This window comes from Mytilus edulis, chromosome 5, assembly GCF_963676685.1.
Source record: "Mytilus edulis chromosome 5, xbMytEdul2.2, whole genome shotgun sequence".
Lineage (NCBI taxonomy): Eukaryota > Metazoa > Mollusca > Bivalvia > Mytilida > Mytilidae > Mytilus > Mytilus edulis.
The window spans coordinates 32,590,292-32,617,398 of record NC_092348.1 but is presented as its reverse complement, the minus strand read 5'-3'; the positions used below and the strand labels follow the sequence as shown (position 1 = coordinate 32,617,398).

General features: G+C 34.1%; 2 protein-coding genes across 2 annotated transcripts; both read right to left on the bottom strand.

Annotated features, from left to right (window-relative positions):
• Window positions 1–789: 789 nt before the first annotated feature.
• Window positions 790–26,160, bottom strand: LOC139523479 (ubiquinone biosynthesis protein COQ9, mitochondrial-like; the record flags this gene model as incomplete). The annotated part of the gene is made up of 8 exons (XM_071317540.1): window positions 790–1,001; window positions 2,285–2,338; window positions 3,448–3,603; window positions 5,374–5,478; window positions 7,957–8,041; window positions 9,343–9,481; window positions 10,083–10,259; window positions 26,049–26,160. Coding segments are annotated over 8 exons (861 nt in total), but the record flags the coding sequence as incomplete, so codon positions are not given.
• Window positions 14,719–19,394, bottom strand: LOC139523477 (glomulin-like). Its single transcript, XM_071317539.1, has 2 exons — window positions 19,294–19,394; window positions 14,719–16,657 (listed from the first exon to the last, which is right to left on the bottom strand). Exon 2 carries the CDS (start codon window positions 16,631–16,633, stop codon window positions 14,795–14,797), a length of 1,839 nt encoding a protein of 612 aa, XP_071173640.1. The 5' UTR covers window positions 16,634–16,657; window positions 19,294–19,394; the 3' UTR covers window positions 14,719–14,794.
• Window positions 26,161–27,107: the final 947 nt, after the last annotated feature.

Below are 27,107 nucleotides of genomic sequence, written 5' to 3'. Positions count from 1 at the left end.
TTTAAAAACACATGCATATTTCTTTATATGTGCGAATAACCTTGAAAATGGGGTACAGAGGAATCTCAACTGTTTCTAACATTACAAACAGCCTTAACCATCTTTTGAGGCAAGTACTGGGTAAATGCACTCTAATTTTACCGAAAAATAGCAAAACGGCAAAAATGTGTCAATGGCGAATATGGGCCACCCACTCTACATTTTGATATAAGAATGAAATAGCTATGAAAAAGATTATCTTCATTTGGATCTTATTCCATGTAATCAATCCATGTTGTCCCACTTTGACATTTCAAGCAGAAACTTCTTTCCAAGAATAACATAAAAGACATACAAAGAGGGCAAATTTATGTGTTAATTTACATTTTTTGATGAGTTATTAGCCTTCCAATTGATATTTTATCATGCGTTTTTCTATGTTGTGATGTTATACTATTGTTTCAGAAAAAGGGAGAAGGTTTGGTACCATTAAAGCGTTTAATCCCATGGCAAATGTTTGCACCTGTCCAAAGTCAGGAATCTGATGTACAGTAGTTGTCGTTTGTTTATGTAATTTATATGTTTCTTGTTTCTCGTTTTTTGATATAGATTAGACTGTTGGTTTTCCTGTTTGAATGGTTTTACATTAGTAATTTTGGAGCCCTTTATAGCTTGTTGTTCGGTGTGAGCCAAGGCATGTTGAAGCCCATACATTGACTTCTAATGGTTTACTTTTATAAATTGTTATTTGGATGGAGAGTTGTCTCATTGGCACTCATACCACATCTTCCTATATATATCTAAAACATGTTTTAATACTCTGAAAGACCTTTTATTAATAACATATATTATAAAACATAAAACACTTTGTACCAAAACAACACAAAAAGTTAGATCTACTTTTTCAGGTTCATCAAAAAGACTAAAAAATATATATAAATAAGTCCACTTAGTTCTCCAATGTTTTGTAGGTGATCTTGTCTCAAAGGTTATCTGGAATTCATTCTACACATATTTTTAGCCTGCAAAATAAAAGTAATGTCTGTTAAAATTTTAATTTCAATTACACATGTGTTTGCAAATGAGTTGTGAAGACTGCTTTAACAAATCTTTCTTAAATTGTCTGTTAATATAAATTCATAAATCATTGAGAAACTAAGGTTTTAATGCCCTCATACAAAGTTGACCTTAGATGAATTTTCCTAATATTTTAGGTCCTTTTTGATCATATAGCACTTTAACTGTGTCAGTTCTTATACATCCTTGGCTTTCAAATATTCGGCTTTGAGCAAAACAGAGTCAACTTTGGTTACTGGTAAATAGTGGTCTCATAGACTATCAACTTTAAACTATAAAATTTGTATAACTTAATTGAATATAACATAAAAAGGAAAACACAAATCAACAAAAATACTGTACAGACCACATAAACCCTTAACACCCAATTCCCCCCCCTAAAAACAACCAACACCAAGATGTGGGTGTCAATTTTCGTGGATTAAGGAAAGTTGCACTTTAGTTGATATTTGATTTCATGGTTTTTGCAACCTCTGCAAACACTTAAATTTGTGGTTCACCTCAATCCACTAAACCCACTAAAATTGGTATCCAATGAATAAAAATGATCCCACAGTAGGTAACAAAACAAGAATGTGTCCAAAGTACACGGATGCCCCACTCGCACTATCCTTTTCCATGTTCCATGGACAATGAAATTGGGTAATTATCTAATTTGGCATTAAAATTAGAAAGATCATATCATAAACAACAAGTGTACTAAGTCTAAGTTTCAAGTTGATTGGACTTCAGCTTCATCAAAAACTACCTTGACCAAAAACTTTAACCTGAAACTCCCACTTTCATTTTCTATGTTCAGTGGACCGTGAAATTGGGGTCAAAAGTCTAATTTGGCTTAAAAAATAGAAAGATCATCTCATAAACAACAAGTGTACTAAGTTTCAAGTTAATTGGACTTCAGCTTCATCAAAAACTACCTTGACCAAAAACTTTAACCTGGATGGACAGACGGACGAACGGAGCCACAGACCACAGAACATAATGCCCCTCTACTATTGTAGGTGGGGCATAAAAATGTTAATTACAATACTGTTTTTGGGGAGATGAATCTCAAATAGATTATTGTTACCTGGATAATATCCTCTTAAAAAGAAATCAGAAAACACTATGCCAGCAGGTTAGTAAAAACGTTTACCCTTTATATTGGGGGTGTGGAGTATGAGAGCTAGCTCAGTAAAGGTTTTTCAATGTTTGACTACCATGTTTATTTGTGTATAAAAACACTGACCATAATACCAAGTCCATACAGTCCTTCTGAAGCCACTGTTCCTGATTGCTGCACCTGCAAATAGTTACAAATACATGTATACATAAAACAAATTAATTTTGAATGGATACAAGATTAACATTACTGCCATGTCATTTAACTGCCATGTAAATTCAGCTGAGAAGTATCTAACATATTGTTCTGCATTAGATAGGTTGTTGAGTGTTGACACTGTATTACATGCAGAGCACATGATCATCCACTTACAGACCTAATTTGACCGAGCTGAATAGTATTACTGGTGAACCTAAACAAACATACGGTCACTGTTAACCATGAAATTTAAGGTAAACAACTTATTTGTTATTACTGTTTTATGTTTTAACATTGAATTATTTATATTACCAGCATACCAAAAGACCCAATTAATGCATTTGTGTCATATCATAGAAACCATAACAAGTAGTATGTGTTTGGCATAGCAATAAATATGTATTTTGGCATAACAATTAGTATGCATTTTGTCATAACTATCAGTATGTGTTTTGGCAAAACAATTAGTATGCTTTTTTGGTATAACAATAAGTATGCGTTTTGACATATCAATTAGTATGTGTTTTAGAATAATAATTAGTTTGTGTTTTAGAATAATAATTAGTTTGTGTTTTAGAATAATAATTAGTCTGTGTTTTGGAATAACAATTAGTATTTTGGTAAAATAATTAGTATATATTTTGGCATCACAATAAGAATGCGTTTTGGAATAGCTGTTACAATTAGTATTTTGGAAAAAATAATTAGTACAAAATGCATACATTTAGGCATCACAACAAGTATGCATTTTGATATAAAAATAAATTACTCTAGGATCAGAATCTGCTTACCTTTTCAGAGAACCTGACACCAGATATCTCCTGGTTTTGAAGGGGTTTGTGTTACTTAAGTCTTTTAATAGTTTTATATGTAGTGTTTGGTGGACTTGTTTGTCATTTTGTGTTTTTTTCATTTTTTTGAAATGGTGATACTAGTTTCTTTTTTTTCACTAATGAAACACAAATATCCTCTTGGTATCTTCTGCTCTTTTTTGAGATTTGCTTTATTGCAGACCTATTATTTTTGTCATCCTTCTCTATTCTGTAAACCCCATCCAGACCCTCATATATTGGATGACATTATTAACTTACATTCCTTGTAACTTTACCAATAGAAGTTAGATCTTGAAGTCTCCTTTCTAAAAACTGCCATGTATTGTCATAGTTGTCTGACTTATCTTGTAGCATATATATTTCTGTAGACTTATACACACCAGCTAGACTTGCTCTCTTTGTGTACCAATTAAACTGAAAAATACACATATCAAACATGTTAACTTAACTTAACTTTTTCTCTTTGTGTACCAATTTCAGTGGGTGGTAATGGGCAATTTTTATTTCACACATTTAAAAAAGCAACATATAAGCTATTATTTTAATTTTTGTTTGTAAAGTGTCCATCTTGTTTCCCATTTATCAGTGCACATATACCCCCATCAGTTAGCGTCACACTAAAAAAAATATATAATGATTGCATCCTGGCTTGACAAGCACTTCTTTTGTAAAACAAGAGGCTCTCAAGAGCCTGAATCGCTCACCTTAATTCTTTTGGTTAAATCTCTCATCAATGATTATTTTGGCTTTTCAATTTATTCAAATTTTTTTGGATCGTCCTATTTTCTTCAAAAGCCAAAAAAAATAATCATTTTCTCCTATGTTCTATTTTAGCCATAGGAGCTATGTTTCTTGACATACAAGGAAATAAAATATAAAATTTATACTAGATACTCTGAAACTCATTTAGCCTAAGTTTGGCTGAAATTGATACAGCAGTTTCAAAGGAGAAGATTTTTTAAAGTAAGTCAACATGATGAACAAATTGTGAAAAAAGTCTTTAAAGGGCAATAACTCCTTAAGGGGTCAATTGACAATTTTGGTCAAATTGACTTAATTGAAGATCTTACTTTGCTGAACATTATTGCTGTTTACAGTTTATTTCTATCTATAATTATATTCAAGATAATAAACAAAAACAGCAAAATTTCCTTAAAATTATCAATTCAGGGGCAGCAACCCAACAACAGGTTGTCTGATTCATCTGAAAATTTCAGGGCAGATAGATCTTGACCTGATAAACAATATTACCCCTATCAGATTTGCTCTAAATGCTTTGGTTTTTGAGTTATAAGCCAAAAACTGCATTTGAACCCTATGTTCTATTTTTAGCAATGGCGACCATGTTTGTTGATAGATCATAACTTCGGATACAATTTACAAACTAGATACCCTAAGGAACATTCAGTTAAAGTTTGGAAGTATTTGGCCCAGTAGTTTCAGAGGAGAAGATTTTTGTAAAAGATTACTAAGATTTACGAAAAATGGTTAAAAATTGACTATAAAGGGCAATAACTCCTAAAGGGGTCAACTGACCATTTCCGTCATGTTGACTTATTTGTAAATCTTACTTTGCTGAACATTATTGCTGTTTACAGTTTATCTCTATCTATAATAATATTCAAGATAATAACCAAAAACAGCAAAATTTCTTTAAAATTACCAATTCAGGGGCAGTAACCCAACAACAGGTTGTCTGATTCATCTGAAAATTTCAGGGCAGATAGATCTTGACCTGATAAACAATATCATTCCTGTCAGATTTGCTCTAAATGCTTTGGTTTTTGAGTTATAAGCCAAAAACTGCATTTGACCCCTATGTTCTATTTTTAGCAATGGCGACCATGTTTGTTGATAGATCAAAACTTCGGATACAATTTATAAATTAGATACCCTAAGGAACATTCAGTTAAAGTTTGAAAGTATTTGGCCCAGTAGTTTCAGAGGAGAAGATTCTTGAAATAGTTTACGACGACAACAGGCGACGACAGACGACGGACGACGACGGACGCCAAGTGATGGCATAAGCTCACTTGTCCCTTCGGGACAGGTGAGCTAAAAATATGTCAAGGACAAGAAATACCTGAAAATTTAACCTCACAAACAGGTTAGGCACATGAAAGTTACAAAATTTGTACTCAACAAAATAATCCATTTTCTTTATATGTATTGCATTAAACTTACATCTACAGATTGATCTCCAGCATAGAACCATATGTCATCCATTAATCTTCCTAGATTTGTCCACGACTCTACAGCGTTCTGCGGCATTGTCTGTATTGCCATTGCCTGAAAAATATAAGATGCATGAATACAAAATTCTCTGATAAAAACCAAAAGTGAACATCATTGATACAAGACTGGTATCAGAGCTCACTATATTTTCTTTTTCAATGTTTCTCACAAAAAGTAGTCAGAAGAGTGTTCAAATTATTAGCCAAAATAAAAGTAGAGTATCCTTACTCAGTCTCCACTCTATTAAATATTATATATAAACTAGATGTGTCAAAGCGACACGAATGGTCCCGTCTCAAAAAGTTGAAAAATCTGCAATTTCAATAACACATGTAGACACAAACATGATGGTAGTCTCACGTATCAAAAATCTGAAGGCGTATAGAAAAAAAGTCTGAATAACTGTGATTTTCAACAATTTTAAAAGTTGTAAACCCTTAATTTTGGCAAAAATTAGCAGAGCAGAAGGAAACTTAAACTTGATCTGTAACTTGTAATGAGTAACTCACAAAAATCAGCACAATATCTGAAAGCGTTTAGAAAAAAAGTCTGTTTAACTATGATTTTCAACAATTTATCAAAGTCCATAGCCTGTAATTTCGCCAAAAATTAGACGAGCGGAACAAAACTAAAACTTAAACTTGATCTGTAACTCATCTTGGTTAACTTTCATACCAAAAATCATCCCAATATCTGAAAAAGTTTAGAAAAAAAGGTCCCTATAACTGTGGTTTTCAACAGTTTAACAAAGTCCAAAGCCCATAATTTCGGCAAAAATTAGCGGAGCGGAACAAAACTTTAACTTGATCTGTAACTCATCATGGTTAATTCACATACCAAAAATCAGCCCAATATCTGAAGGCATTTAGAAAATAACTCTGTATAATGGTTTGTTGCGGAATGACGGGATGACAGACAAGGGTAAAACTATATGGCACCACTATATGGCACCGACAACTTCGTTGCGGGGCCATTAAAAAACAATTTTATCACTTCAATTATATGTCATACTATAAGGACTATTGTAAATCAAATGTCTCAACAACCTGGCTGCTATTGGTCAGATTTAAAAGATCAGTTATTTCTTTTTATCACATCAAAGTCCTGCAACTGTTTGAATAAAAGAAACTGGTAATTGTATTAGCTTTTAATCTAGCATACAATTTTTTCCACTTAGAATAGTCTTATTGTTTTTAAAAACAGACTGTTTAAATTGTATCATGTCTTTGGTTTGTGTTTGTGACTGATTGATTGGTTAGACTAAGTGTTTAATGCCACTTTTAACACTAATGTGCTATTTAATGGCAGTCAGTTTTTATTGGTGGAGGAAGCTGGAGTGCTCTGAGAGAACTTTCAGTAGGAAAACTAGGATAGTCCTAAAAGTTACGATGTCCTATAACGAAATAAAAACAACAAATATGACATAAACTCAATAATAAAAATACTAATTCAATATTAAACTATTATAATGTGATAAGAAATAAGCTAATTACACAAATTTTTTTTCAATATTAGTTAAAAGATTCAATTGTGTTACATTACTTTTAAGTTGTAGACAAATTTGATCTTTTAAATATTTCCAGATATCAACCAAAATTGTTTACAGTACAATAATGTATTCAGTTTGAGTTTTTTCAATAATAAGCATATAACAAGAACTTTGTGTGTGTGTGCTAGAACTAAGTAGATGCACATATCTAAATACATTGAGATATTGCAGAGTCATTTGGTGAAGTGCTTTACTATAAGCTAAAATTCTTTTCTATATACAGATTTATATGAAATGGACATCAATTCCCCAAAGTATGTTTGACAATGTCATATTGTTAGACTCATATATAGAATAAGTGGAGCTTAAAATATACTATCATCATGAGTGACATTTTTTTGCCCTAATCAAACGGCACGATGTTAATTTAAATGTGGAAAAAAATACTATTGATTAATCCTTATTCAATACATGTAATGAAATCGAGTGGACCCAAAGACTAATTTACATACTAACATTAAATTTCAGCACAAATGTTGCATATAACAAAGTTGTGTGACTATTTAGTTTTGTCATCGTATAAAATTCAATTTGTATTATAACATATCTACTAGTATTACTTTAAAACTTTTTTTTGTGTAAATTGTTTTCGATAAAAGAGTCATCCTCCCTCTATTTACACATATAGTGAAATACAATAAAAAAAAAATATGTCATTGAATTCTCTACATATTTTTTTCAATTAAATAAATGTGTTATGATGGTCCTTTGACTATCGTAGCTATGACTGTCCTAAGATAGCTTTGTTTTACATCCTACAACCATCCTAAATAATGACCTAAGACCTATATTAGGACATATCCTAGTATATTTTCATTGACACGGCCCCAGTAGTTCTGCTACTTAGAACCCCTTGGCCAACTTGTTTGTGACTTGGTGCATCAGACATTTAGTTTAGTTATTTTTGGCTAGTCACAGTGTTCGAAATTTTGTTCTGATTAGTTAGGCTTTGCATAAGAAAATATCACCAGTATATATACTACCTGTGGCCATTTCTCCATGTATGGTATAATCATTCTTAGCCTTGATTCCACTGAATTCTTTATAAACTCCCCTGTCTTTGGTTTTCTTTAAACAAACATGTAAATTGTTTATATAAGATTAATATAAATAAAAGTTAAGATTTTTTGAAACAAGAATGATTTACAAGAGTATCATGAATATAGAAAATAGTTTAATGATTATTAAGACCAAGTAGGAAATCCCATTAAAAAAAATTTTTAAGAATAAAACTTAATAAATGTGAAATGTGTCCATAGGGACAAATGATGCCCCCCTTAGCATATAGTGCTATAAAGGGACATAACTCAAGAATAGTAAAAGTGACGCTAAAAGTGGTAAAAGCATTATATATACTTTTCATTAAATTAAGTTGAGACAAACTCTAGTTAGAGAATGGAAACAAAAAAAATCAGCAATTTGTTCATTTGTAAAGAGGTATAAACCCTAGAACCATAATCAAAGAGTTTGTAAGCACTGAATGGTTAAGATTGGTTTAATTTATCGGAAGTAAAATTGAATATTGCATTGTAGAAAGCATTGGTTGTAGTTGATTCAACTACTATTATGGACAAAGAAAGATAACTCCAATTTGCAAAGAAGACTTTAAAATATTTTTAGAAATGAAAGATTGGAAATTGCTTTAATTTATAAGTGGAAAGCAAAATAAAACATTGCATTGTATAAAGCCTTGATTGTAGTTGATTCAACTGTTAACTTGGACAAAGAAAGATAACTCCAATTTTAAAAATTATTTGATATTTTGAGAAAAAATAGGAAAACTTTAGCAATTTTTCCATTTGTAAAGGGCATTAGTCTAAAACAGCAAAAGTGACAGCACTTAAAATCCAAACTTGATCGGTAAATTGTGGTAATAAACATTGTGTATTAGTTTCTTAATATTTGGTTGAGGCAAAGTAAAGTTAGAGAACAGTAACGAAGAATTTTCAGCAATTTTTCCATTTGTAAATGAACATAACTCTAGAACGGTAAAAGTGACGCAATCAATTTAAGCTTGAGGTGTATTTAGATGTTATAAGCATTGTGTACAAGTTTCATAACTTTTGGTTGAGGCAAACTAAAGTTAGAGAACGGAAACCAACATTGGGACTTACAGACAGACAAGGGTAAAACTTAATGCCCCCTCCGCTACAGCAGGGGCATAAAAAGATTAGAATATTCAACTGAAAAGTGTACCCTGAATAATCCAGTCGTTATATTCAGACACACTATCAATTGCTACATTTAAGCCAAGAGGACACGACTGATAAAGGGCACATAATCATTTATGCTTGAAAGGTTTGGTTGAATAATTGGCCCGTTACATAAAATATATATATGTTTCTAACCAAAAGACATCATGTACATACTCTTCAACATTTTCTGTCTGTATTTTCATCTGTTTGACAAGTTGTTGATTACATTCTCCATAGAAAAAGAAAACTAATTCTGCTCCACCCCTGGGGAACATCCCATGGGCTACACCTGGTAAACCCTCTTTTTCAGCACCTAAATTTAAAAAAGAAAAGACCCCAATAATTTAACATAATTATATACCGGTAATGATGAGGGAAACATGTATATATAAACATTAGATAGAAAATTCCTACAGATGTGTTTTTTTGGGGGGAGGTTAAAGTTTGAAAATTGTAGCTTATCACCATGTAAACAGACTTCATGTTTAACAACATGGCAATAGAATCCAAAATACAAAATTTATACATTGAGCTTTGTGGATTCAAAAGTTTATCATGAAGAATATGACAGTCTTAGCCTACAACACCCTTTTTTACTGCTTTTCATGTTATTTGATATGTATATTTGCTTTGAAAAGATTGAATAAAAATAAAAAAAATGTTTAGGTAGGTTGTAAGATTGTGTTTGTTTTATTTTGCTTAAATCAGACCATTGGTTTTCTTTTTGAATATTTCATATTTATCATGTCAGGTCCTTTTATAGCTTACTTTAAGGTATGGGTTTTGCTCATTATTAAAGGCTGTACAGTCCCCTATAGTTTTTTAAATCCTTGTCATTTGGTCTCTGTAGTATATTTGTTACATTGGCAATTATACCACATCTCTCTATTTTTATATTAGTAACACAAATTTACCTGACGTAATTGCCTTGTTAGTCCATCCATGCTGATATACAAATGGTAATGATGCCCTTAATATTCTCTCTTTTGTTTCATATTCTGTATCCTCTGTAGAAGTTTCTGAGTTAGATTGATCTGATGTTGAACAATTTCTAGAAACAATCTGGGTTAGTCGAATATTTTGTCCATTTACTGAAAACAAATAAAATAATATTCAAATTACTAATATATTTGTTACCAAAATTGATCATATGCATAAAATTTTCAGAAAACATCTATTTGCAAAATTTATTACAGGTACTTACCGTATCTTAAAAATAAAAAAAATACATCTAGATTGAAAATGTTGAAAAGCAGTGATCAAAGGGTAAAATTTACATAAATTGAAATTTTGTTTTAAAAATTCACAGAATCTTTTCAATTCTTTATATAGAAAAATGCACAAATAAGACTTTTTAGTGCTGGTAATTTTTTATTGGGTAGAGGAAACTGACAATCTCTGAGAATGAAGTCAAGAGCACCTGCCATGTGTGCCATAGTTAGACCACTGACAACTGAGTCACCCACAAGGTAATGGATATCATATAACTAAAAGTACATTGTTACAAAAACACTGCATTAAAACGGTTATTATTTAAATGGAAACATTGTATTTCAAAAGAATACTTAGCAGGGTATGTGAAAGCAGGATACCCTCAATTTTGACTTCCATCTTAAGTTGGCAATGGCCGTGAACTAAAATTGCTTATATCGATCTTCTTTATTTTAACTCTAGTGGATAGTTCTCTCCTTAGGAATTGTACCACATATCTTCTTTTTTATAATGATATTTTCATAACATATATCACCTACAGAGATATAAGATGATGTGGTATTAGTACCAATGAGACAACTCTTCATCCAATATAAAAAAGAAGATGTGGTATGATTGCCAATGAGACAACTATCCACAAAAGACCAAAATAACACAGACATTAACAACTATAGGTCACCAATGAGCAAAGCCCATACCGCATAGTGAACTATAAAAGGCCCTTCATCCAAGTCACAATTTGTTAAAAGTAAACCATTGTAGTTCAAACTTTGACAAAGTACAGTCTTCAAGACTATGTAATGCCTATATTTTCAACCTTGCCATTCTTGACAACATTTCCATACTTTAATCAAAAATTTAGTATCCTTAACTTTATTCTTTATAATGGTATGGTTATATTCAAAATACATCTCCTGCATTTTATACTGTGGATTCATTAAAATTGGTTGGATACCAATTTCTGTGGATTTCATAGGTATAAATGAACCACTAAACTAAATGTGAAACGAATGCCAAATATTCTAAAAGCTTGTATCAAGACTTTGGCAAAACCACAAAATTAAATGTCAAAAACATGCAAATTTTCATTCATCCACGAAAATTGGTGCCCACAAAAATAAATGAATCCACAGTATATCAAAATACAATTATTAAATATAATGCAACATTGTTTGCTACTTTCATTTTGATTGGATAACGTCACTAACTTTCATGTCATCAAATCAGATTTGATGCTCAAAAATGTATGGACAAGTGCAGCTGACGTAGACAGATTTTAGATGTATGTTTAATCTTTTGTTGCAGGATTTTCCTGCTGCGTTGAAGACCCATTGGTAGCCTTTGGCTGTTGTTTTCATTTTGGTCAAGTTGTCGTCTCTTGACATATTCTGCATTTTCATTCTAAATTTTATTTATTCAATTTTGTATGTATGTTTTAACGTTGTTTTCTATCAATTTCATTAGAATGGAGATAACAATACTGTATTCAAACTCCAGTAAACTTAATTTGCGACCATGATGACAAATTGCCAATTGATGCTGTCATAGCTTAAATACAATTCGGTTATCTTATCTTCTACATATATTTGATATTTGCAATGTTATGTTGTTTCATTATTATTCTTTACATACCAATATTCATGGATTTTGTGTAACAACAAATTAATTTATTCATCAATATAAAAAATTCTATTTGAATGTATGCATACTTTAGAGATCAATGAAAATAAATAACCCATTAAAATGCAAGTTTTTTTTCAAACCACAAAAGTTGGTTCCATGCAAATAAATGGATCAACAGTTTTTGTAAAATTCCGGCTATGCTTTTAAATTTCAAATGCAATCTTAGATTTTGCTATTGTGATGGCACACAAAGTAAATCAGTAGCCTCCTTCTTCAAATAACTTATTTGCACAAAAGCTATTTCCAAAACTCATTCTCTTACTTTTATACCATTCCCTTAAATATGTGTAGATATTTCACAAGAGGGAAACAGGAATCACCAAAAAATACTTAATAGTACAACAGGCCCCATAAATCATCAACCACTATTGACAAACAAAACCCTACAGTTTTTTACATCCTCGCCATTTGGACTGTGGTGGATAGCTAGTTGCTTCATTGGCAATAATACCAAATCTCCTAATTATTTTACTGACAAACAAGAATGTGTCCAAAGTACACGGATGCCCCACTCGCACTATCATTTTCCATGTTCCATGGACTGTGAAATTGGGTAATTATCTAATTTGGCATTAAAATTAGAAAGATCATATCATAAGCAACAAGTGTACTAAGTTTCAAGTTGATTGGACTTCAGCTTCATCAAAAACTACCTTGACCAAAAACTTTAACCTGAAACACCCACTTTCATTTTCTATGTTCAGTGGACCATGAAATTGGGGTCAAAAGTCTAATTTGGCTTAAAAATTAGAAAGATCATCTCATAAGCAACAAGTGTACTAAGTTTCAAGTTGATTGGACTTCAGCTTCATCAAAAACTACCTTGACCAAAAACTTTAACCTGGACGGACGAACGAAGCCACAGACCAGAAAACATAATGCCCCTCTACTATCGTAGGTGGGGCATAAAAAACACATGGAGTATATAGCCTGACTTGGTACAAGCACAAAATATGGTGAAAATAATGTCTGAAACCTATAACAGGAGTTGATTCACAGTAAAGATGAAAACTCCAGCAACATTTTAGAAGGATTGTATTTACAAAATAATTCCCGCAAATTACTTCAAACTTTGACTAAATTATTTCAGATACAAAGATTTGGTTTGGAAATTTGGTTGTACCTGTAGACCCCTCAGTACAAAAGGAATATTGTTTCCTTATTTTTACTGCAATATTGTTTATACAGCCCCTAAATTGTGATATAGTCCATGTTAATGTATTAACCCTTTGACTTATTAACTTGTTTTGAGAGTTAACCAATTTCAAACTGCAGTATGATCTTTAAATGATTTCTTCATCATTACTCACATTATTTTTGTATTTAATAATTTAAAACATATATATCTAAATATGTATGGTTATACAATTATGAACAATTTTGGTCCTACATGTACATCTTGTACTTATTTTTTGGTATTGCATTAAGGTCATGCTTTTCTTTGACTGTTTATGAAGTTTTTAGATTAAATCAATTGGATGTGTACTAAATGATACTAACTTCAGTAATTGTAAGTACTCTCAGATCAGTAGCTTCTGTTTTAAGTCTTTTTGTGAGATTGTTTGTGTGATCATGGTGATTGGTGCCAGTATGACGAGACAAGCCTTTTCCAACTGATTTTCGATTTCTCATGTTGTTTTGTTCTGATAATTATTGAATTTATTGGGCCATTCATGGTTGTAAAAAGTGAGGGTTTTGCTCATTGTTGAAGGTAGTACAGTCATGACAGTTCCCTACATGTTTAATGAATGACTATTATAAATACCAGCATAATTGCTTATTTTCTAAATTTTGGATAAATAAATAGATGATTCAGTTTATTTTCACTTGATTAACCTCCAGTAAGAAAACTTTTTAAGCCATATTAAAGTTTGAAAAAATAAAAGCTGCATTTCCTCTTTACACAGGTATCTGAAAGTTCAGAGTTATCTCCCATTTTTTGAAGATTTTTTTTTTCTTCTGCAGATATTGCTAGTCTTTTTTATCAGGAAATCATGCGGTTTCCATAGCTGTCATGAAAATACAATTTATTATTACATACATGTATATTTTGTCATAATCAGTAAATGTAGTAACACATGACCAAATAAAAAACACAATACATAACAAAGATTTTTTTCTGGTAATTTGGTAAATTATTAGTTAATTTATTTTGTCTGATTTCAATTATTGGTCTAAATTAATGGATTATTGTTTGCTTATTCTTAAATTGGAAAGAACTATGTCTTGTGTATATTAAAGAGACTAGCATAGGACATGAATACCTGTAGGTGAGAAGTGTATGAGACATTATCATGAAAATCAACCATGCTACTAATTATTTTACCAAATATAGTTCTAGACGGTTGGTGCTAAACCTTTTCTACAATAGACACAAAGAGTCTCAAACATATTATAATAAATAACAACTAGAAGGATCTAAATTTTCCTCTAAACTAAATGTCACGTGTAATCAATCAATCAAGGATGACTGAAAATTAATATGAAGTTCGAGGATGTACCTGGTTGCCACACACATGATCATTTCTCTGAGGGAGGTTATTGAGGTCATGACACTTTAACTTTATATATAGTTAAGCTTGTTACTTTTCTTGCAAATACAGTTAAAAGAATTTTTATTGATTTAATAATTTATAATTTATTGAAAGATAGTACGGTTTGTACACATAATAAAAGTCAATATAGCTTGGTCTCTTCTATTTCAATCACAAGTCACATATGATAATTTCATCTACTTTGTAGTTTTCCTCTGCATTTCTGTAATCTCAGTTATCCTACATAATATACTGTCTATAACATCAAATGTATTTAAAGCTGACTCAACAATTTGTACTTGCTGGCCGACTGGAACACGAGGCATTGCGACTCCACCTACTGTCAAACCTAAATCTACATTACCTCCCTTGGCCTTCTTCTGTCCATCTTTTAGGTCTTGTAAATCTAATTGATAATGACCTTTAGATAAATCAAGGGCAAGTCGTAGAGGTTCAAAGAAGTGTTTCTCAATTTGACCAAAATAATCCCATATTTTTGTGACATTTTCACCTGGTGGATCTCGTATTAATAAATAACGAAGAAAATTCAACAAAGCAATAACCCTGTCTGAAATTTGTAGTATATCTTGTGTAGCACCTTCTTCAACAACGGCAACAATTTTCAATAATTTATACAGATTTGCACCAAAAAATGTACGGTCATCTAATTCGTTCTTCAATACGGAATCGATTTGATCTTTCAATAACTGAATGGTATAGCCAATCATACCAGCATGTGGACAAGTATTAAGTACCATTTCATAAATCTTGTATCTTGCAGGCAGGCAAAACATACTAATAAATGTTTTATATAACTGAACACACTCCTGGCGTAATTCTTTCACGGGATTCTGTATCATGATATCTATCAAAGCATTGACAACTTGTTTATATTTATCATTGTCAAGGTCATTCAATGACAGAGTAGTGACTGGTATTTTTCCCATGAGGCTTTGTAGCAGATAAATTCCTTTGAATTTGACCAATGAATGATCAGCTTTTAACAACAACAGAATATAATATAAACTTGACTGTAGAATATGAGGATGTCTGTAAATGAATGGAATGCTATCCACTGCCAAATCTTCCCTAAAAATAAGATAAGATAAACATGCGTAACTGTATTCTGAAACTAACTCTCCTTCAACTACATTCTCAAAAGGCCCAGTATCCTCATCTGAAGTGTCACCCTCTGCTTTATTAGGTTCTTTCAATTTTTTGGCTGACTTCTTTTTCTTTGGGAGCTGTCCATTTTGCAACATTTCAAATAAATCTGGACAGAGTTCTGTTAAGAGTTCAACTAACTGTTCTGCACAGACTCTCCCATACGTTTTTTCCTGATCTTCCATTTGTTTCTGTTGAAACACAAGATCAAGAAACATAAGAGGATGATCAAGCATAGCAAGCAGACGTTCCATCAGCATCCCGATCTGTTTTTTACCTTTCTCTCGATCAGCATCTGGATTCTTCAAAGATACTTCCTTAACAAAAGGTTGAAGGAATTCTAAATATGCTAAAATAACATCTGTAATTCGCCTTACATCTCTATCCAGTTCTAACAACTTTCGCTCGTCTTTTTCAAGCTGATGGTCTGCAGGGGTAGGCAATTCTATAACATGAGCATGGACAGTTTCAAGGGTAAGCTCCAAAGATTCTGTTCTCTTTGAAGGCAACTTCACTAAAGTCTGCTGTATGTACCCTAACAAAGCCTTAAACTTCTCATCATCTTTAAAGGAGTCCATTTGTTCAAGAAGTGCAATGATAAGCTCTTTTGGGTTTCCACGTTTTACTATGTAATTCATGCATCTCTCACATGCCTCGAAAAATATTGGCACATTTTTAGAATTTTCGTCTGTGAGACTTTTGGCCAATTCTCCAACTAATTCATAAAATATTGAATCATCAGAAAGTTTTCTCTCCAAAATAAACATCTTCAAGCTTTTGGCATCCTTGTACTTGAGACTGTCCTTGATGTTCTCTAGAACTGACCCTGCCTCTAAATCTTCACCATACATGTCAAAATCTGTTGTAGCCATGGTTACAATGTGTTACACAAATTCCTGAAAAACAAAAAGAGAAGTTTTGCTGGTATTCTTTAAATTAATAGTTTTCTTTTTTAACAGATATTATAAATAAAAATTTCTTTCACAAAACAAAACTATGTACGAATTCATGTAAACATGATGAAGAAATATTAACTTTTAAAAACTAGCCTTTATCATGTTTATGTACATGTATACAATCAATACATTTCATCACACGGCTTTAAATTAAATGTTATCCGATCCCCATATCTTTAATTTAACCAATCAATGTTTAATTAATATACACCGACACCAGCATAACATTCTCTTTTTGTTTGAACATTTTAGATCATGTATATTACATGTACAATAGGCAAATGTGGCCTGGAAAAATATGAACATTGACAATTTTGTTTAAGGCCAAATAAAATAGTACATGTATGTGTGGTTCCAGTAACATCTATAGAAAAGTTGGGGTAGGTTGGTAGGGATTTTTATTTTTATTTTATGTTTTTTTTAAACAATGTGTCTATATACATACTAGAGAAGCAACAATCTGACTTTAACAGTGCTAAATGAAAAATGACAAAAAAATCTTTATGGTAGACTATTGCTAAGACTAAAAATTAGGATAGATAGGGTAACTGAAACCACATATATTTGTATATACATACAAATACATGAAATACAAGTTTAATTGTAAGTAGATATATTATGTCATATAAAATGAAGGGTACCATGTATGATTTCCTGAAGATTACAAGAACAAATCAATATCCCAAGGACAAATTGATTTGTCCCGAAAAAAATATTTTACATGGTGTTATACTGTTTAAACTTGTATAATTATAAGGTTTAAGATGTTTTAGTCGTAAATACTCAACAAAAGTACAAGTTATCTTCAAGAATCGATTGGTACATGTATGTCTTGTATGCAAATTACTGGTTGAAAACAATATGGCGGACATAATTACTCATATTAAAGGAATATCATTCGACTGTAAAGTGATTATAACTGTATGTTTATGTTTTAAAGAATTTATTCTTGCAGTACTTTTAATTCTTTTAATTTTTAAAGTACTGCAAGAATAATTACATCCACCATATTGTTTTCATGTGCACATTTAATATCTTAAAATTATAAACTTTAATATTTTTTAAGTAATATCACACCATGTTTTTGGGACAAATGAATTTGTCCTTGGGATATTAGTTTTTTCGTTAAATCCTCCAGAAATCATGGTACCGTAAAATGACCAATACAAGTGTGATTTTTTTGTGTGATTTTTTATGTTTTATAATGGTTGTGAAATTGGAAATGTCATCATGCTATTGGAACCATTTTTTTTTATTACCCTGTTAGCATTCTGTAACCTTACATGATTTATAAAATTAATGCAATTATGATAAATTTGAAATGACAGATTACGAGTTCTATACACTGGAATCACTTATATAACTTAGTTTGAACAGAGACATATAATAGACCACTTTCGAGTTCATCCGTCACCGGCAAAAACTCGTCAATTATGCATGCCTTTATGACGTCATTTACCAGATAGAGGGGGTTGCCTGTATCCCTGCACTATTTACGTTCATCAAGCGTCTTAGTGATCGTCTTTGTGCAGGATAAACTAGAAATAATGGTTGCTCTGTAGGTACTTACTGACAATTCCCTAATGACAGCAGTGTTGATTGTCAATTTTGAGAATTCAATTTGCCGAATAATTCGTATAATATAGAATTATAGTTTTCCAACCACTCGCTCAACATTGGAAGGGAAGTGACGACGCCCCAAAACGCACAAATGACGGTGATAAAAGCGCGTATAATTGACGAGTTTTTTCCGGTGACGGATGAACTCGAAAGTGGTCTATTGTATTATATGTCTCTGGTTTGAATGACATTTTAATGATAAAGATGTATATTATCAGAAATTATAAAGAAAAAAGTAGGTCTTCTACACATGTCTGCTTTGTCATTTTGTAGCCTTGCATAATTATTTGGACTATGTCAACATACATGTATGTTCCTGTCTTCACTGAATCCACAATATCCGCAAATTCATGTCAATAATTTCTGTTTATATTTTTTTAATTTTCATTCCCGATGTGATAACATTTCAAAATAAATCTGGGTGCGGGTAACCGTATGAGTATGAAGGCAAATTTAACTATTTGTCGCCGCAATTGGTCAGACACTGCATACACTTTATCGTTATTTGTCCGCCATTACTGGATATCACACAGGGTCCCATAAAATTTTGACATCATAAAACAAAATATCTGACGCCACAATGGAAAAGTGATTGTTGTATGACGTCAAGTTTAAGCGGCAGGGTCAGCCGGGAATAGGGTTAAGGTGTATTGGCTTTGGAAAAAGCAAATTCTCAAATAACCACTTAACATGCTTATTGATACACATAATAGTTCAAATGTAATTTATGTTAAAAACTTTATCCATGAGTAGCTAATAACAAATTCGAATGAAGATAAAATTATACACTAAAAATATATTTTGATATGAACTGAAAAATCATGCCGGTTTTCTTGCGTAATAAATAATCTGAGTAATCATGGTGAATTATACGTCTGAAAAAGTACCGGCTGAAGATCTAGAGTGGCTAAAAAAATGGAGTGTCCATTTAAACCTTAAAATACATATACACTTACAGATTCTCTTAAAAAAGATACCAGATAAAGTTTTGCTGCATTTTGCACATGCCATTATATTTTTTTTTTTATTTATCAGGAGTGCTCTCCCTTTAGATATAAAACCCGATGGACTCGGAAAAGTTTTGTGATTTTTCCGTGTCCAATAATTTAGGGATGTAGTGTAATTGCCCCGTAGTTCAAGGGGGTTTCCCCAACCTGTCACAAGGGTACTGGTACATCACCGAGGGATCCGAAGGGACACATGACATGACGTAACAGTTGGGTACTTCCAGCCTGTTCCTCGAGTACAGCTCTCTCACCACGGAACGAGCAAGGCAATGCGCCTGATATCTGGGGCTAGACGAGGTTAGCTGGGACTGACACCTTGTAGGAAGGTAAGGGCACTCTTACACTAAGCATAGCTTGTATCAACCCCTCGGGTAACCATAGAGCTCAGCGAGACAGGCCAAATAACACTTTACTGGTAGTTGCGGGTGGTTTAAATTTTGGTCCTGTAGGGGATTGGACGCCATTTTGGCATCACTCCAAAATTTTGAGTGCCTTCAGTCAAATCTATATAAAAATAAGTTTTTTGTCTAAGGGAGGCAAACCAGGTCCGGTGGTATACTTTCTAGGTGAAAGTCAGTGGAAATACATCGTATTTGTATAGTTTTTGGGCTGAGGAAAAACTTTTTGAAAAGTTTGCTTTAGTGATAGCGAGGTCACGTGAGCGGCGAGATTTGGTCGCCATCTTGGATTCTGTTTGCAGATGTAAACAAACGGATGTAAACAAACACAAGAGCAGTTTGCTTTTATAGTGTTCCGTGTATATTTAATTTTTGACTTGAGTTTTTATTGAATAAAAAATTATTGTTGATCCGTGTATATATATAATTTTGTGAATTATATTGAATAAAGTGAAATAAATTTTTATAACTTTGTCAAGTACAAAGTCACTATGCAGGGGTACATGATCAATATAAACACCTGTCCTAAGGTAATACTTACCTGCATACCTGGCATAGGGGAGGCCATAGCAGGAAGGATCATGGATATTAGGGCAAAAGGTATCCACATTGATAGAGATATTTTATTCCAAATTCCACACTTGAGAGTGACAGAAGTTATTCTGGGCATAATTGATTTTTCACAGAGACCACGAGCTGAGCTCAGGGAAGCTGTCCGTGAAAGAGCATGTTCTGTGAGTATGTTGCCTCCAAAGCCTGATCATGTGATTGTTGATATGGAACCACAGGAGTATCCTCGTTCAAGTTATAAGGATACAGGTACTCAAGATGAGGTAGAATCATCTTGCTCAGAGGATGGAGCCTGCTCCAGTCTTGAATGGGACAAACATCGCCTGGAACAAATACAAAGGCGTTCTGAACATTTAACTATGTTAGAGCAGTTACATTGTGAATCACCACAGGAGAGCCTTTCTTCAGAGAGTTTGGACTCAGACCTGAGTGTTGGTAGCAATGAGTATCGCACTCCACCACCAAGGATCAACATGGTTGTACACCCTCAACCAGACAGTCAACAGGACGGTGATGTCCCATATGACAGAATGTTCATACCGCTTAGCCAGAACTGGCATATTCAAAACCCTATAGTAGATCAACAGGAAGATTGCAACCATCAACAAGAGGTGCAACAGACTCCTCCAAGATACAAAAGCCCAGATTATGACCAACAACCAAGGTTCTTACATTCACCTACACCTAATCATGTTCACTTTTTACCAAGTGTACAACATGAGCACCACTATGTCGACCAATATCAACATGGCTTCAATAGTCTTCACCGACTGGAAGTCAACAAGAGTCAACAAAGAGTGCAAATGCAACAGAAAGTACAATGCCTACAACAACGGCTAGACCAGCTTCAACAAGGGGTCATTAACTATGCACAGCCTGTGCAACAACAACATTTAGCTGCAGCGCCGGCTTCTACACCTCTACAGCAGCTACAACAACAGGTTAGTGAAGTTGTTCATCAACAACCAAATTATCCAGAACCAAGGTTTCAACCACCAAGTTCTGTACCAGAAGTTCAACAACATAAGATGATTGGTCACCCAACTTCTATGTATCAACCTCCTAGAGATGAACCACCGCCACAAGCACCAACAAATTTAACGCCTTACAACCATCAATACATACCTGGTTTAACGTACCCAAGTTTGGGTCAGTCACAACCATTACACGTGCCTCAGTTACCTATGCCTGGCACACAGCAGCAACCTCCACCATCAGGAGCACCTCAGCTGCATTACAACCAACCTTCAGCAAGACAGAAGGAATATAATAGTGATTACTATGGGAGACAAGAAAGAAGTGATCCTAGACATAAATATATAGGTGATTCTGACATGTCAAATGTTTCAGCATACCGCCAGTCCAGAACAAAGCGAAGGTCAGAACCTGAGTACAACAGACCTCATAAGAATCAACAGCGTGATTTCTCACCTTTAAGAAGTGTAAGGAGTTTTCCATTACACCGTAGTCGTTCAAGTCCTAGAAGGTCTAGAATGTCTAGTGACTCCCGATCAGAATCTGACACAGATGGTCAAAGTTCTGAAAGCAGTCAGGAAAGTAGACAAAAGGAGAAAATAGAGAAAAGACAATTTCTGTCCTGGATCCTGAAAACGCTCCGCTATAATGGGAAGGGCAACTGGAAAACCTTTTATACCAAGTTTTCTAGTTATGCTAAAATGGCCGAGTGGACAGATAAACAAAAAAGGGAACAGCTCTGCTGGTGCCTAGATGATGCAGCCAGTGAGTATTACACCTTAATCCTAGAAAATAACAAAACAGCAAGTTTTTCTGATATTGTATCCAATATGAACAAGAGATTTGGTCATCAAGAACTGCCAGAAACCTCACAGGTTCAGTTCCAGACAAGTGCCCAAGGAGAAAAGGAGACCTTGGAGGAGTGGTCGGAAAGAGTGTTGACTCTCGCCACTAGAGCTTATAGCAGGTACAGTGAACAACTAATGACTGAACAGGCAATCATGAGGTTTTGTCAGGGTTGTAATGATACAGTTGCTGGAACAGAAGCTTGTATCTCTAAACCAAAGTCCATGGATGCAGCCTTGGATATGATTAGATGGTGTCAGCACACTAGGAAGGCTGTCAGTGCCATTCAGAAAACTAGCAAGGAGGAGTCTCTTTCAGAGAAGTCAGTTAACTCACCAGTAGTTCTTGGTGTAGGTAGCATCAAGTCCAGTATGGATAATCGTCTCTCTCGCATAGAAGAACATATACAGAAAATGATGTCAACAGTAACCAGTTTGGTTCAGGAACAATCAGCCAAACATGGAACCAGTCCTAGTTCTAGGTCACCTAATCTAGACAACAGGTATTCTGATTATTCGCCTACTCGTAATTATGGTCGAGGGCGAGAGAATAACTCTGGCGACAGGAGATATACCAGACAAGGTTATTATAATAATGAATGCTTTAATTGTCACCAGCAAGGTCATTATATCAAAGACTGTCCAGAGCTTTATGTACAAGAAAGAGGGAGACAGTCAGTACAGAAAGAGCCAACATCTCAACAAGTATCTTTTGATGAGAATAACAAAGACGATTTTCATGAATCTGAAGGAGTAGTATCAGGAATCAGTACAGTGAGATCACTAGGATCAGCCAAACTCTTTAGAGTTGAAGTATATATTGCAAGAAAGAAAGTACTGGCTCTAGTTGATTCAGGTTCTGAAGTAACTATTCTTAAGGACACAATTTTTGACACTTTGGAGCCTAAGCCCTATGTTATCAGGGAGACTACCATGCATGGTGCTGGTACCAACATGACAATGCCATGCAGGCTTTCTAGTCCTATAAAGTTTAAGATTGGAGGTATACAGTTCAATCAACAACTGTATGTAGCTCCAGTTTCATGTGATATGATACTGGGATGTGACTTTATCATGCATAATAGAGTTATCATGAATATAAGAGAACTAACATTAACTGTACAGAATAGGAACATGCCACTAATACTAGGAGATGAAAATATAACTCATGAACCTAATGTCAACGTTGTTCATGGAAAGAACACTTCAGATTCATCGTCAGATGAGAAACCCAGAACAGAAGGGTCAACACAAAGGTTCCCAGCCAGCAATGCTGAATTTCATCTTGAAACAGTCGTTCCTCAAGTAGAGTCTAACCTAGCCATGAGGGCCTCAACATCTACACAGGGATCTGAGCCTGATCAATGTAGAGACAGTAGGGTTGACAAGGTAGAATCAAGAGAGAGCCTTGAGTTTTATACTTCTCCCAAAAGTAGAAAAAGGGAGAGGACTTGTGTTCAAAGTCGAACAGACCGTAAATGTCCTGTAAAGAACTGCCCAGTAGTGGTAGATAGAAGAGACGTAAAACGTCATTGTTTTGAAGAACATCTTTCTGAAATCTTTCAGACCTATCATTCCAAAAGACTGATGGGGGATAGACGATTTCACCAACATAGAGCTTATGTGGTTATGCTCCTAGCAAAATGGTTAACCAGGCAGGAACCAGTGACTGCCAAAGACTTGGTGAATTTCCTCAATGAGAAGTCTTTTGTGCCCCGTTCTACACATGTTACAGGGATACAAATGCAAGTCCATCGTACAGTTTGTAAAGAGATGGGATGGACAGACTATTTCAGATATAGCTTGCGACCGATAAACAGCCCTGCCTGTTTACTCAACTGGAGAGTCCTTACTTCAGTTCTAAACTTTTTAAGCCCTGAACAACAAGATATGGTAGCCGAAGGATTTAGCTACAATCCTAGAAATCCTCCTGAACCTGAGGAACTTGCTGAGATGAATGCCAGTTTCTGGCCAGTGTTTGTTAACAAAGCTCAAGATGAGTCAGCAATCCCTCAAAAAGAAGGGGAGGAAGACAATGTTCAGTCTGAACAAGAAGGACGTACCATAGTAATGGACGAAATAGAAGAAATTCACTATGAGAGTGAAAGTTTGAACACTGAAACATCTAGCAAAAAGAGAAAATTGCAGTCCAATATTGCTGACAATGAAACAAATGCACACCATACTCCAAAGAATGAAACCGCACTTCTCCTAGGACGCCAAGTTTCACAACTAGCTGAATCCAAGGTAGAGCATTCTTCTTCACATCTCAAGTTGAGTCAGAGCCCTCAAGTTCCAACACTTGTGGTTATACAGTATGAAGGTTTGCAGTGTATGGCAAGAGTAAGTTCTATGACGGAACTGTACAAGGTAGTAAAAGACCGATTCCCTGAAAGTGGGAATGTTTCACTGATCTGTGAGGGAACAGTCTTAGAAGATAGTGTATGTTTTGACCTGTTAGGTCACCGTCCTCACATTGAAGTGAGGCGCCTTCAGTAATAAAATTGTAAAAAAAAAAGAACATTTTTCCCAGTCTGGGATTTAGCGCCTTTGAAATGGTGTTGAGTGTGAACCATTGTTGTATTTTATCTGATTTTTATTAGTTTTTTGCTTCACACACTCGCATGTTACGTGTACAAATAAAATTGTTGAACAGTTGCAATAGATATTAAAGTGGTGTAATGACCCTGATATTATGTAAATTGTATAGTAGAACTATTACAGTAGTAAAATAGTTAAATGCATCCTTATATAGAGGCACTATATATGTGGGATTTTTGACAAGAGTCAAATTATTTATGGTCATGTACATCCTTCCCAAGTATGGGATTATAGCCCTATAGTATTTAGTCGGTTGTAAATTATGTATAAGGATATACATGTTAGTTAGTTTCATTTGGAAATTCAGGGCGGTATTAATGAACTTGTCATTTGGACATTGAGATTGTTTTATATTGTGCATTTATATTATAAAGTATGATATTGTCAGTTAAGGTCTGAACAGTTGATACATACATGTACATGCATGTGAACATTACACAGAGTCAGGGTTTTTAGACGTGTTGAGCACGCAGTTTATTGTCTTGTAATGAGACCCATGTCCAGGACTGTATAAGTTGGAATAGCATATGGCTATGGTCGACCTGGAGTTCGGCTGTTATTTGTCCTGAAGAACCTGTTGAGGTTGGCACCCTGTGGCAACTCTGGTGTGTAAATTGTTGGGAGTTTGGTACTCCATAGATAAGATAGCTGTTCAGAGCTCGATTTTCATATGTTTATTTTTACATGGGTAAATATTTTTTTTTTTTTCCTTGGGAAATATTAAGTTTTGTCAATTTTCCCCTTATCCAGGATTAAGGGGGGTGGATACTTAGGATACCCTGTGTCATGGTTTAATTAGTAAAAGACGTTGCCAGTCTTCCCCTTGGGAGTTTTAGTAAGATATACAGTCGTTTTTGTCGGAACTGTAGTTCCTCCTTTTTAAGATGGAGGGGGGTGTAGTGTAATTGCCCCGTAGTTCAAGGGGGTTTCCCCAACCTGTCACAAGGGTACTGGTACATCACCGAGGGATCCGAAGGGACACATGACATGACGTAACAGTTGGGTACTTCCAGCCTCTTCCTCGAGTACAGCTCTCTCACCACGGAACGAGCAAGGCAATGCGCCTGATATCTGGGGCTAGACGAGGTTAGCTGGGACTGACACCTTGTAGGAAGGTAAGGGCACTCTTACACTAAGCATAGCTTGTATCAACCCCTCGGGTAACCATAGAGCTCAGCGAGACAGGCCAAATAACACTTTAGGGACAAGAAGCTACAAGAAGCGACAAGAAGAAAAAATAAGACTTTTGTCTTTTATTTCCGATGATTCGTTTTATAAAACTTGTAATTGCTGGTTGATTGGTGTTAAAACTTACTTTCAGCACTATTGTGATATTTCTTGGTGGTCAGTTCAGTTGATTGGACTGTCAGTTTTCCTACTGAAGGTCGCTGGTTTTCTCTACCATTGGTTGAGAGATTCAGCGACCTTCAGTAATGATTGAGCGAACCAGCGACCTGCAGTAGGCAAACTGACAAATGATTTGAGAAAACCAGAGACCTTCAGTAGGAAAACTGACAAATGATTGAGAGAACCAGCAACCTTCAGTAGGAAAACTGACAATCAGGCCTGATTCAAATTAAGATTGGAGTCGAGAGCACCTAGCTGCCACATGCAGAATTCAGAATGAAATTTAAAAAAAAGACAGGACAGAAGTTTTGAGTAAAAAAAAGGAAGGATGAGGAATTCTTATTTGGCAAAAAAGTCAGGATTACAATTTCCGTCAAAAAAGTCTGGATAAACTTAGAAAAATAGAAAAAAGTAAAATCACAAAAATACTGAACTTAGAGGAAAATCAATTTGGAAAGTCCATAATCACATGGCAATTTCAAATAACAAAACGCATCAAAAACGAATGGACAAGAACTGTCATATTCCTGACTTGGTACAGGCATTTTCAAATGTAGAAAAAGGTTGATTAAACCAGGTTTTATAGCGCTAACCCTCTCACTTTGATGACAGTCTTATCAAATTCTGTTATATTTACATTGATGCGTTAACTAAACAGACACAATAAATAAATAGTCAAAATATGGGTACAGATGTCATCATCGTATAACAATTTTAAAAGGGACAATTTAACAGAACAGTACCAAAACTATTATACTATTAGTATAATATTTCCGACCAAATAGAGTGAAAAAATAAAAAGGCTAGACATAGATTATGACTAAAAATTAAAAATGAAGCACAATTTTTTTCTCCCTCCTAGCCCCTCCTCCTTAAAATAAAATGGTAGCTCCCTTAGGTAAAACAAATTTATGTTGAAAACCAGAGGTTGCTGCTGCCTGACAGTTTAAAGTGACTGTTTCCCAAAAAAGTCAATGTATCATTAAGGTATGTATAAACTGATAAAATTCCAGCTATTTCTTTAAAT

Coding starts and splice junctions, on each gene's coding strand:
- LOC139523477 (XM_071317539.1), bottom strand. CDS start 16,633: ATGGCTACAACAGATTTTGACATGTATGGTGAAGATTTAGAGGCAGGG.